Source organism: Trachurus japonicus, chromosome 7, assembly GCF_045865225.1.
Source record: "Trachurus japonicus isolate A0001 chromosome 7, Traja_1.0".
Classification (NCBI taxonomy): domain Eukaryota; kingdom Metazoa; phylum Chordata; class Actinopteri; order Carangiformes; family Carangidae; genus Trachurus; species Trachurus japonicus.
The window spans coordinates 34,539,903-34,553,196 of NC_140913.1; the positions used below are offsets into that span (position 1 = coordinate 34,539,903).

At 46.1% G+C, this 13,294-nt stretch overlaps 1 protein-coding gene across 2 annotated transcripts in view; it reads left to right on the forward strand.

Moving 5' to 3' along the window:
* The window catches only part of LOC146985205 (uncharacterized), a 71,577-nt gene that overhangs the window by 34,947 nt on the left and 23,336 nt on the right, over positions 1 to 13,294 (forward strand). Inside the window, exon 5 of one of the 2 annotated variants that reach the window (XM_085783181.1) lies at positions 11,462 to 12,161. The exons of the other annotated variant lie outside the window; for it this stretch is intronic. Coding sequence (XP_085639307.1) covers positions 11,462 to 11,832 — 371 coding nt within the window. The 3' untranslated portion in view covers positions 11,833 to 12,161. Of the gene's footprint in view, positions 1 to 11,461; positions 12,162 to 13,294 lie in introns of those variants that run through there. 2 annotated transcript variants of the gene reach the window in all.

Sequence of the window (13,294 nt, forward strand, 5' to 3'; positions counted from 1 at the left end):
CCCGCCCTCTACGCCTCCGTTTGATCGTACGCTAGCTCGCTCAAGACGCCCCCTTGTGGACACAGGAAATGTCGCGTTTTGCATCGACATTGTCCGATCGGCTCGAAACTTCACATGTGTGATGAGGTCACGACCCCGTACGCAACGGCCCACATCCCGTTACCGCCCCCTGGTGGACGAACCGTAAACCTGCCGTAACTCCATCGTACGTTGTCCGTTTTGCTCGAAACGTCACGTGTTCGACGAGGGGACCGCCCTCGACGCAGCCGCCCACGTCCGGTTGCGCGCGGGGGTTTTCTAAGAGCGGCCCGGGGGTAGCGGGGACGCCGAGTGGCGTGGAGCGAGGGCCCGTCATAGCCGCTTGCGGCTTTAATTATTATTCTTTTTCCGCCGCTTTGAACGCGATTTCGACCCCTTTCCCAAGCCGGGAAACGGAGGAAAATTTACACGCACGTGGGGACTGTGGCAACTCGGCGTACTGTGGTGGTCTCGCATGTGGGCGTGGCCAAATGGCACCACAGCGCCCCCTAGACCGCGCATAGGGAATGAGGGTCTGCGACACCGATTTGTCCGAAACTTGGTAAACATATTCATCAACCCGAGATCTTCAAAAAATTTCATAAAATGACATGCCCTAAAACCAACAGGAAGTCGGCCATTTTGCTTCAAAGTTGGTTTACGCAAAACGAACTCCTCCGAGGGGTTACGCCCGATCGGCTCCAAATTGGGTCCAGAACATCGCCAGACCTAGCTGAGCTTATCTTGTGCTCCGCAGGTCTGTAGCTCAAAGCGCTTGGCCTCTGGCGTGCCCCGAAGTTTGGCGACTGTTTCGGTGCTCGCCATGTAAATACGAACGGCTCTCATGCCCTCATACTTGATCGTAGACGCTTCAAACTTGGTGCAAAAATCTATGGAGAGACCCTGAACGATCCGACATATTATTTGCGTACGTCGCTCATAGCGCCCCCCGGTGGTAACAGGAAACGTACAAAAATTCGTTAAAAATACGTAGTTGACCAAATCGACTTCGTTACACTTCTAGTACATGCAGACCCGGATGGTGAAGCTACATCATGAACGCTTTGACCCTACGAGCAACGGCGTCCGTGTGCCGCCGCGGCGAAAGTGTATCATCCCAATTTAAATTTCGTTTGCCTTTCACGCGCACATACTTCGTCGTAGCCACTTGAAATTCAAAGGACATGACGTTGGCTCCGCCCTGAACGTTTTGATGTATCGACTTCCTGCCTGGCTCATAGCGCCCCCCGGTGGTAACAGGAAGTACGCAAAAATTCATTAAAAATCCATACTTCACCCGATCAACTTCATTCCACTTCTAATACATGCAGAACCAGTTGCTGAAGCTACATTATGAACGCTGTGAAGATACGACGAACGGCGTCCGTGTGCCGCCGCGGCGACTGACGATTTTTTATCGTACAATTACGTTTGCCTTTTTCGTGGCTTTAACGAAGTCGTGTCCTCACGAAATTTCATCCACGGGTCAAGAATGGCGAGCTCTTTCAGGGGATAGAGTCGTTTCCCATGGGCGTGGCTAAATGCCTCAATAGCGCCCCCTAGAAGTTTTTCCGAATTTCTCCATAGACAAATTTCGCTTACTTTGTCGTACACATACGAAACTCGACACACACGTGTATCATACCCAAACATACAAAAAATTGAATTGGAGCCACGCCCTAAACCTAACAGGAAGTCGGCCATTTTGGTTAGCATTTCTTTGACGCAAAACGAACTCCTCCGAGGGAGTTCGCCCGATTGACTTCAAATTGGGTACGGAACATCTCCAGACTGAGCTGATTACGGCTTGTGCTCCGCAGGTGTGTAGGTCAAAGGGCGTGGCTACTAGGGCACGGCCAAGTTCCCGAATTCAGCTAAAAAGGTTTAAATGCTATCACGCCCACAGATTTGATCGCAGCAGCTTCAAACTTGGTGCACATGATGATGGCGTGACCCTGAACGATCCGACATATTATTTTCCTACGTCACTCATAGCGCCCCCCGGTGGTAACAGGAAGTGCGCTAAAATTAATTAAAAATACATAGTTGCCCCCATCAACTTCATTCCACTTCTAAAACATGCCGAACAAGTTGGTGAAGGTATTTCGTGAACGCTATGACGCTACGGCTAATGGCCCCCTTGTGGCGGCGACAGGAATAGCGCTCCATCGTGAACTGCCACCTCCCACGGATTTTGCCCGATTGACTTCATATTCGCTACAGATCATCAGGAGACCGAGCTGGTCAAACACTATTAAAAGCTTTTCTCTACGTCAAACGGCGTGGCTGCTAGGGGGCGACAAAGTTGGTCAACTGCTCGTTTAGTCGCCATGCTATTACGTTTGCCTTCCACGCCCACATACTTGGTCGTAGTCACTTCAAAATTTCAGTACATGATCAGGGGCCCGCCCTCTACGCCTCCATTTGATCGTACGCTAGCTCGCTCAAGACGCCCCCTTGTGGACACAGGAAATGTCGCGTTTTGCATCGACATTGTCCGATCGGCTCGAAACTTCACATGTGTGATGAGGTCACGACCCCGTACGCAACGGCCCACATCCCGTTACCGCCCCCTGGTGGACGAACCGTAAACCTGCCGTAACTCCATCGTACGTTGTCCGTTTTGCTCGAAACGTCACGTGTTCGACGAGGGGACCGCCCTCGACGCAGCCGCCCGCGTCCGGTTGCGCGCGGGGGTTTTCGAAGAGCGGCCCGGGGGTAGCGGGGACGCCGAGTGGCGTGGAGCGAGGGCCCGTCATAGCCGCTTGCGGCTTTAATTATTATTATTATTATTATTATTATTATTCCGCGACTTCGAACAAGATTTCGACCCCTTTCCCAAGCCGAGAAACGGATGAAATTTAACACGCAGGGGGGGAAGCCCAAAAATTGCGATTCTGTGGTGGTCTCGCATGTGGGCGTGGCCAAATGGCACCACAGCGCCCCCTAGACCGCGCATAGGAAATGGCAGTCTGCGACACCGATTTGTCCGAAACTTGGTAAACATATTCATCAACCCAAGATCTTCAAAAAATCTCATTACGGACATACCCGACAACCAACAGGAAGTCGGCCATCTTGCTTCAAAGTTGGTTTACGCAAAACGAACTCGTCCGAGGGGTTACGCCCGATCGGCTCCAAATTGGGTAGAGAACATCGTCAGACCTAGCTGAGCTTATCTTGTGCTCCGCAGGTCTGTAGCTCAAAGCGCTTGGCCTCTGGCGTGCCCCGAAGTTTGGCGACTGTTTCGGTGCTCGCCATGTAAATACGAACGGCTCTCATGCCCACATACTTGATCGTAGACGCTTCAAACTTGGTGCAAAAATCTATGGCGAGACCCTGAACGATCCGACATATTATTTGCCTACGTCGCTCATAGCGCCCCCCGGTGGTAACAGGAAACGTACAAAAATTCGTAAAAAATACATATTTGACCAAATTGACTTCGTTCCACTTCTAGTACATGCAGACCCGGATGGTGAAGCTACATTATGAACGCTGTGACCCTACGAGCAACGGCGTCCGTGTGCCGCCGCGGCGACTGCCGATTTTTTGTCGTAAAATTACGTTTCCCAATTACGCGCACATACTTCGTCGTAGCCACTTGAAATTCAAAGGACATGACGTTGGCTCCGCCCTGAACGTTTTGATGTATCGACTTCCTGCCTGGCTCATAGCGCCCCCCGGTGGTAACAGGAAGTACGCAAAAATTCGTTAAAAATCCATACTTCACCCGATCAACTTCATTCCACTTCTAATACATGCAGAACCAGTTGCTGAAGCTACATTATGAACGCTGTGAAGATACGACGAACGGCGTCCGTGTGCCGCCGCGGCGACTGACGATTTTTTATCGTACAATTACGTTTGCCTTTTTCGTGGCTTTAACGAAGTCGTGTCCTCACGAAATTTCATACACAGGTCAAGAATGGCGAGCTCTTTCAGCGGATAGAGTCGTTTCCCATGGGCGTGGCTAAATGCCTCAATAGCGCCCCCTTGAAGTTTTTCCGAAATTCTCCATAGACAAATTTCGCTTACTTTGTCGTACACATACGAAACTCGACACACACGTGTATCATACCCAAACATACAAAACATTGAATTGGAGCCACGCCCTAAACCCAACAGGAAGTCGGCCATTTTGGTTAGCATTTCTTTGACGCAAAACGAACTCCTCCGAGGGAGTTCGCCCGATTCACTTCAAATTGGGTACAGAACATCTCCAGACTGAGCTGATTACGGCTTGTGCTCCGGGGGTGTGTAGGTCAAAGGGCGTGGCTGCTAGGGCACGGCCAAATCCCACGAAGCAGCTAAGAAGTTTGCAATGCTATCACGCCCACAGATTTGATCGCAGTGGCTTCAAACTTGGTGCACATGATGAGGGCGTGACCCTGAACGATCGGACATATTACTTTCATACGTCACTCATAGCGCCCCCCGGTGGTAAAAGGAAGTGCGCTAAAATTCATTAAAAATACATCGTTGACCCCATCAACTTCATTCCACTTCTAAAACATGCCGAACAAGTTGGTGAAGGTATTTCGTGAACGCTATGAAGCTACGGCTAATGGCCCCCTTGTGGCGGCGACAGGAATAGCGCTCCATCGTGAACTGCCACCTCCCACGGATTTTGCCCGATTGACTTCATATTCGCTACAGATCATCAGGAGACCGAGCTGGTCAAACACTATTAAAAGCTTTTCTCTACGTCAAACGGCGTGGCTGCTAGGGGGCGACAAAGTTGGTCAACTGCTCGTTTAGTCGCCATGCTATTACGTTTGCCTTCCACGCCCACATACTTGATCGTAGTCACTTCAAAATTTCAGTACATGATCAGAGGCCCGCCCTCTACGCCTCCATTTGATCGTACGCTAGCTCGCTCAATACGCCCCCTTGTGGACACAGGAAATGTCGCGTTTTGCATCGACATTGTCCGATCGGCTCGAAACTTCACATGTGTGATGAGGTCACGACCCCGAACACAACGGCCCACATCCCGTTACCGCCCCCTGGTGGCCGAACCGTAAACCTGCCGTAACTCCATCGTACGTTGTCCGTTTTGCTCGAAACTTCACGTGTTCGACGAGGGGACCGCCCTCGACGCAGCCGCCCACGTCCGGTTGCGCGCGGGGGTTTCGAAAAGCGGCCCGGGGGTAGCGGGGACGCCGAGTGGCGTGAAGCGAGGGCCCGTCATAGCCGCTTGCGGCTTTAATTATTATTATTATTATTATTATTATTATTATATGTTATCAAGTTCTATTACCTCCTATGCCTTATCCATCATAGGATCTATCACATACACAAGCTCGATTCATACAATCTTTTTATACAGGAGAACCTGTCCACATACACACACACACACACCAACGGGGATTTAACAAACACAGAACATTCAAAGTTAAGTGATCACATGTCTCTATCTAATAAGTGAAGCTTCTTTCTTTCTAAATTTTTTACTTTATTTTATTCTTTAAGTACCCCCCATTTTACTTTATTCCTTACCCCAAAATGTCCCTTTATTTTACCTATTTTTACTCAAAAAATCCCTTTATTCAAATCTACCCCCCTTTACCAGATATCCTAATTAACCCTCTTTAACCAAATGTCCAAATTCACCCTCTGTTACCAAGTATTCAAATTTACCCTCTATTCAAATGTACCCTCTTAAATCCCTTTATTTTAGTTAACCCTCTTTAACCCCTTTATTTTAGTTAACCCTCTTTAACCCCAGTTCCTTTAAACCCACTAAAAACAATTCTTAACTTATTATTATTACCCATTACTTATTCCCCTTTTTACCCCTTTACCCCTTTTTACCCCTTTTCATTACCTACCCATTTTACCCCAAATGTCCTATTTTACTTTTACCCCAAATGTCCTATTTTACTTTTACCCCAAATTCCCTATTTCCCTTTTACCCCAAATTCCCTATTTCCCCCCTTTTTGCGTCGCCTGCAACGCAAACAAAAACCAAAGAACCCCCCAAATTTAGATAAATTTAGAACGATAACCTTCTTCTAATCATCAGAACAACAATCACCCACACAAAGATCTTTTACGGTGTGACCCAGCAGCAGACAGACAGCAGCTCCCACGAGCAAACCAGCGCACACTTATGTGAAAAACTCACCCTTTGTAGAAGCCGGGCCCGGCAGTTGCGGGAGTCGGCCCAGTGGAGCCGCCAGTCAACGCTGAGAGGCCACAAACACGCCCAAGTTCGTGACGCCAAATTTGTGGTATATTGATGTGTTGATGAAAAGAAGGGATCACCGCCGACACGTCTTCACTTGTGTTCAAAAAAGAAGTTTATTAACAAGTAGAAGAACAGTGTACAAAAATGCCGAATCCTGAAGCATCCCTGGTGCCAAAGTGAGATCTCTCTCTCCTATGGCTCAACACCATGATCATATACTTTCTAACTCCAAAACTCCACCTTCTCCCAACATAAGGATATAGCTTACCATAATAGGCATTAAGTGTTCAACATTGCATAACATGAACAATTCCTGTAAGTGTTTAACATACACAGTTCATGTTCTCCGTCTATGGACATGAGACAGGATCCAGCCTATAGAGTTTTACGACCTTGCATCCATACTCCGGACGAGGCTAACATAAACTTAAGCAAGGCTCCCACAGGAAAAATGTGAAAAACAGGAAAGACATTCTCCTAGGGTACATTTCACAAGAGCCACTTATTATCTAATCTATTACTGTTACTAAACATCTAATACAACAGCTTTATATATATCTATAAATGTATGTGCATCTTTCTGTCTTATAACATCTACCTTCGATTCGTTTACTTCTAAGCAAAACATGTCCGTGAAGTAAAGCACCAATTCACACTTTCCTTCAATTCCAAAAGAGGGGCACACATAAAAAGAAGAACATATACATGGTGATTATACAAGATATTAAAGCAAAAAGGTTAAAGTGTATAATATACTACAATGGCTAATGAGCTGGTTTTAAAATGGCCGAAAAGGGTCGCGGGAGTGGGACTTTAAGGACTTCTGCTTCTTCTTCTTTGGGTCACTCTGGACACATAATGACTGTATGACTGCCTCTATTAACATGAACAAGAACAATAAACAGATTACTTTTTATTAGGGATGTCCGATATTGGAAATTTGCCGATATCCGATAACCGATTTTTTCCAAAATTAGAATTTCCGATTCCGATAATAACCGATATCGATACGCAGGCTTTTTCCCCCAAAAAACGAATTAATCCTGTCAGAAATTAACACATTACTGTATGACTACATCTATTGTGATGCCCCACTGGATGGGAAATTAACATTGTCCATTTGTTTACAGACACTTATTTATTTAAAGCAGAAGTAAGTGATATATTTGTGTTAATATAAGTCTTAAATAGTTATATCTTCCGACAGCAATCACTTCTATAGAGTGTTTGGTCTGAAACACGGGTCTCTCAGTCCCTCTGCTCTGAGCCCAGGAGAAAACATTTATCGTATCCTACAGTTTTTATCCAATGAGGAGAGAGAACGGCATGCAGGGCTGTGTATGCAGCCAAGGGACGCCGTGAATGTGGTGACGTAGGGACGAGGACTGTTATGGTGCGTTCAAGGCAGCCCGTAACTCGTATTTTTCCGACCGTGAAGTCGTACCAGTTCGATCTGGTACGAGTTCACGGGTCAGAAGTTACGAGTGGCCGTTATAGTGACTTTCACCGGTAAAACAGGTCGGAGAAACACGAGTGGGTTGCCTGGAACGCTACAAAGTCATAAGTTGTGACTTGAAGCTGTAATTTACGATTTCAAAAGCCTGCCTGGAACGCAGCATTAGCGAAAACGACCGGACCACTTACTTCTGCTTTAAAGGGGAACTAAACCCCTCAGTTTTGGATGACGTGCTCTAAGCTTGAAATCAAAAAATGCCTTGATTATGGGCGGGACTCCAGGAGCACTCTCCGATCCCCCCTCCCCCCTGCGCCCCATTCACACCCGCGAAATCACACAAAAGAGAAAAAAAAGTAATAAACACACATCGACACTTCTGCTAGCGCTAACGAGCTACTAACGAGCTACTCTAACAGCACTAGTAGCGTGGACACTACCAGGAGAGGACGCCAGAGCCGTGACACAGCATCTACAGCTGATCCGCCGGCTCGTTAGCTCGTTAACGGCTCGTTAGCGCCGGCCGCACTAACGATTCCCGTTCAGGCAGCTGTTAGCAGCCGTTAGCCGCAGCAGAGCAGCTAGAGCGCCTAGCAACCGTTAGCGGCAGGCAGCAGCCGGTGCTGATTGGCCGGGGAGCTGGTGGCCGGTGACGAAAGCTGCCTCCAAAACGTCATCTGCCTCCATCTCAGCCAATAGGAAAATTAGATTGTAATAGCCGTGTTTCAACCCATAGAGGGCAGTCACTCTACATTTTTACTACAAAATACACCAAATTGAAATATTTTGACTAAAATGTCAAAAGTTGGACCAGAATCAACTGACAACACTACCTTATACCCAAATACATTTGTTTTCAGCAGAAAAAAGTGGTTTAGGGGTTTAGTTCCTCTTTAAGCAGGCTTTTGGTTCATGTGTTAAATTGTTTTATTCATTATATTTTTATGTTTTTACTATTGTATTTTATTTTATTGTGAAGCACTTTGTGATTTTCTTTTCCATGAACAGTGCTATATAGATAAACCTTACTTATTTACACAGACCACAGACACACACACACAGACGGACGGAGGGGCAGGCAGGCACGGACGGACGGACGCGTGCACACACACTCATCACACATCGCTCATTATTAATAACAGCCAACTGCACAACTGAAAATATTGTAGCGACCCCGCAGTAATGTTGTTGTTATGATGTTTAAGTTCTGTGATTTCTGACTGACTGTGAATGTGTACGGACAGGTAGGGTGGTTGGATGAGAAACTGAGGGGCCTGGGTGAGTGTGAGGAAGACAGCTGTGTGTATGTGTGTGTGTGTAGGTGAGTGAGTGAGGAGGAGCAGAGGAAGAAGTGAGAGCTGTCGGGTCGGACGCTACAATATCAATAGAAACGTGTGCTTAAAGGGATAGTTCACCCTAGAATGATATTTCGCTCATTATCTACTCACCCTCATGTTGACTAAGGGCTGGAAGAAGTCTCAGAGTCCTCCATCCCTTCTCTGAGTTACAGGGGGTCTTAGCGTAGCAGTGCATTTCAAGGCAACGGTTGTAAAGGGACACCAGAGCTCTTCGTAAAAAAACACACACAAAAAAACATCCAAATACCTCCATGATGCTCGTATGTAATGTCCGTCTTGTGCTGAAGCCCCAAATTGCGTAATTGTCCCGAAAAAAATTAAATAAGTCCACATTCCAAGCATGTTTGTAGCATTAGCTCTGTGTCTGTTGTCCGGTCTTCCGCTGCCAGCGCGCATGCGCAACCAGACTGAGACTCGAGTCGGTCTCAGTGCGAACCTTGCGCATGCGCGCTGGCAGCGGAAGACCGGACAACAGACACAGAGCTAATGCTACAAACATGCTTGGAATGTGGACTTATTTAATTTTTTTCGGGACAATTACGCAATTTGGGGCTTCAGCACAAGACGGACATTACATACGAGCATCATGGAGGTATTTGGATGTTTTTTTGTGTGTGTTTTTTTACGAAGAGCTCTGGTGTCCCTTTACAACCGTTGCCTTGAAATGCACTGCTACGCTAAGACCCCCTGTAACTCAGAGAAGGGACGGAGGACTCTGAAACTTCTTCCAGCCCTTAGTCAACATGAGGGTGAGTAGATAATGAGCGAAATATCATTCTAGGGTGAACTATCCCTTTAACATAGACGTCGGACGCGAAATAGCCGCGGAGCGAAGCCAGTTTCCTTTCGGTCCTGTTAAAGACCCACTCCCGTGAAAATCGTGTTTTCTGAGCTTTTCACATGTTCCTGTGGCATTTTTCTTGTGTTAGAGCACATATCAGCAGAAAAGGAAGTGCAAAATTGCATTTCAGAGTTTTTCTGCCTTCAAACTGCTGTGAACCAATGGCAGACGCGAACTGGCAGTTTCAGGAAGACTGGAGTTGAGGGTGTCACAGCTCCAGGGGAGGGCACTAGTGCTACAAGCTCCCGCCCCGCTCTGCATCTGGCTCAGAGGTGAAAGCCTTCACAGCTCGGTGTAGCTATCTAGGTATAATAGGTATAGCTCACCTGGTAGAGCAGCTTGCACCATGAGCAAGGACTATGTTCCAGTCTGGGATCGAATCCCAGTGTGGAGTTTTACGCTAAACGCGCTGAATCTGTAATTGTACAATGTCCAGCTGTCAGCAAGCGGGGGGGTGGGGTGCGAGGAGGTGGCTGGGCGGGTGCAGAGCAGCGCAGTCTCCGCCCACCCCCCAGAGGTACATTGCTAATGTGCATGGCTAATGAGCTGGTTTTAAAATGGCCGAAAAGGGTCGCGGGAGTGGGACTTTAACAGATTGGGCCAGATGCGCCAGAGCACACACCTCTGTGCCAGGCTCGCGCTCAGCGATTTGTGTTTATTCATCTTAACAGAGCACGCGAGAGATTAATACACACATTCACACACACATACGGGCTACACATGATACACATGATACACATACCCACAGACACACAGCTGAAGGGCCGAGGCGCGGCACGTAGAAATGCGCATCTGGTGGCGTGCCCCCCAGGGTGCTCAACCTGGTCAGTTTGTGCTCGTGCCCCGGAGCACCAACGGAATCGGCGCCGCACGGAAGACGGACAGACACACACACACACAGACACAAAGCCTCTGACTGCTGGATCAAACCACCACTGCATACCTTGTGCGTTATACCGCAGCGCGCTGATTGACTTGAATGGGGCTGCTGCATTGCTACAGCGTGCGAGATGGCGACGATCGGAGCAGAGAGGGATTATGAGGAAATCTGCGAGTGAGCGAACAGACACGTGTGCTCTCTGTCTGGCTCATTGAAACAGCCTATATCTTATCACTGAAGCTAGTGACAGGCGAACAGTCAATCATGTAACAGCTGTGTAGTTTGGTTGCAGCACCATCCCATGCTTGTTTGTTTACAACAGAACAGCTGTAGTAAGAACACTTGGACTATTATTGTGAGTCTGAATCAGTGACGGCAATTGTTAAGTAGCGGATTAAGTAGCAACGGTCCACCGCTACTTAATTCACTATGAAGGCACGTTATCGGGTTTTCATTATCGGCCGAAAAACCGATAACGATATGGACAGATATTACATTTTTATGCTAATATCGGCCGATATTATCGGTCGGCCGATATTATCGGACATCCCTACTTTTTATTAACGCTTAGTAAACCTCTACTTTCAGTGACTACATGTAGACTGGTATATGGACAATATCAAATCTAAAAGATTTAAACAGTTCCTTTACAGCAATTCAGTGAGAAATTCATGAAACAGGAAGCTTACTTATTTGCTGATTTGTTTATTTGCTGCAGGCAACACCATTAACCGGCCTGGTAGTGCGTCTGCTAAGGGCCTCTATGCTGGTACCAAGAGAGATAAATCTGGAGTCTCAGCTGCTGCAGGAGTGGGCGAAGCTGAAGCTCAATGGAGCGTCTTTGATGTTGGTGCCAAAGGACCCAACGCTAAGGCAGAAGCTGGTCTTGGTGGCATGGCCAGAGCAGAAGTGGGCAGTGCCTCAGCTGCCGTTGGCAATGTGAAGGGTACAGTCGGTCTGGCAGTGGACACTGGAGCTAAAGTTGCAGATGGTACAGTAGAAGCAAAGTTTTTGGGTACAGGCGTCAAATTAGGCAGAACAACAGGTGTTTCTCTGTTTGGCTCAAGCCTTGAATTCAAACTGTGGTAGAGTGGAGCTCTGAAACAACTGCAGTGTTTTATTATTTTGAAGCTGCAACTGGAAATCATTTCAGTGCTATTAATATCATTGCTACAAGTTAAATCATCCAAGGAATGACAGAATATTGTATCCAGCACATGAAAAGCACCGTAACAATATCAAACATGTTTGGTTGTTTGTGATTTGGTTTTCTTCTCAGCTTCTTTTCTTCTGTCACACTGAGGAGTAATTTCTGTCCTGCTTGGTTCAGATAAGCTGAAAACCTCTGGTGGTGATGAACCACAGCAAAAACAACAGAGACAAAGGTGACAGGAAGAAAACATGATGAACTTTTTGTTCTGCACCTCTGTGATCTATCTACTCACATTCACTGCAACATGCATCATGAAGAATCACAAAGTCATTCAACTGTCAGCAGATGCTTTTTACTTTCTCGGTAACCCTTTCTTTTACAGTCCCCTAATTACTGTGTATTTACTGTGTAATTACAAGGTAAAAGAAAGAAATTACAAGGTAACTAACACTGGTAAAATGATGGTAACTACAGAGTAAATACTAACTAATTGCCTTGAAATATCTCAACTATTACTAAAGAACAACACTGCATTAATGGGTAATTACTACCGTCATTATGAAGGTAACTACAGTAAAATAAAAACGCAATTACAATGTAAAAGGAGAGAAATTACATCCCATTTACCTGGTAGTATAATCCAATATCTCACCTGTCCATCGTGTTACTAAGTTATTGAGCTGTTTTGGCTGGTAATAACTTTGCTCATTCATTTATCATGCCTGATTTTATTTAGTACTTACCTGGCAAATATGCCATCAGAGTCGTCTTGTTAATTAAACCTTCTGTAGTGTTACCAGGTAAAACCTGTATATTTACCAAGCAAATAAGATGAAAGTGTGCTGTAAAAGAAAGCGTGGCTTCTTTCCACAGTATTACCAGTTTATTACTATGTAATTAAGCCAAGACTGTTCAGTTTTACACATTTTCGTTTCTCAACATCACCATGTATTTTCTGTAGCAAAAACACATCTATTTACCAAGTAAATAAGATGAAAGTGTGCTGTAAAAGAAAGCGTGGCTTCTTACCAGTTTATTACTATGTAATTAAACCAAGACTGTTCAGTTTTACATATTTTTGTTTCTCAACTTTACCATGTATTTTCTATAGTGTTACCAGGTAAAACACATCTATTTACCAAGCAAATAAGATGAAAGTGTGCTGTAAAAGAAAGCGTGGCTTCTTACCAGTTTATTACTATGTAATTAAACCAAGACTGTTCAGTTTTACACATTTTCGTTTCACAACATTACCATGTATTTTCTATAGTGTTACCAGGTAAAACACATCTATTTACCAAGCAAATAAGATGAAACTGTGCTGTAAAAGAAAGCGTGGCTTCTTTCCACAGTATTACCAGTTTATTACTATGTAATTAAACCAAGACTGTTCAGTTT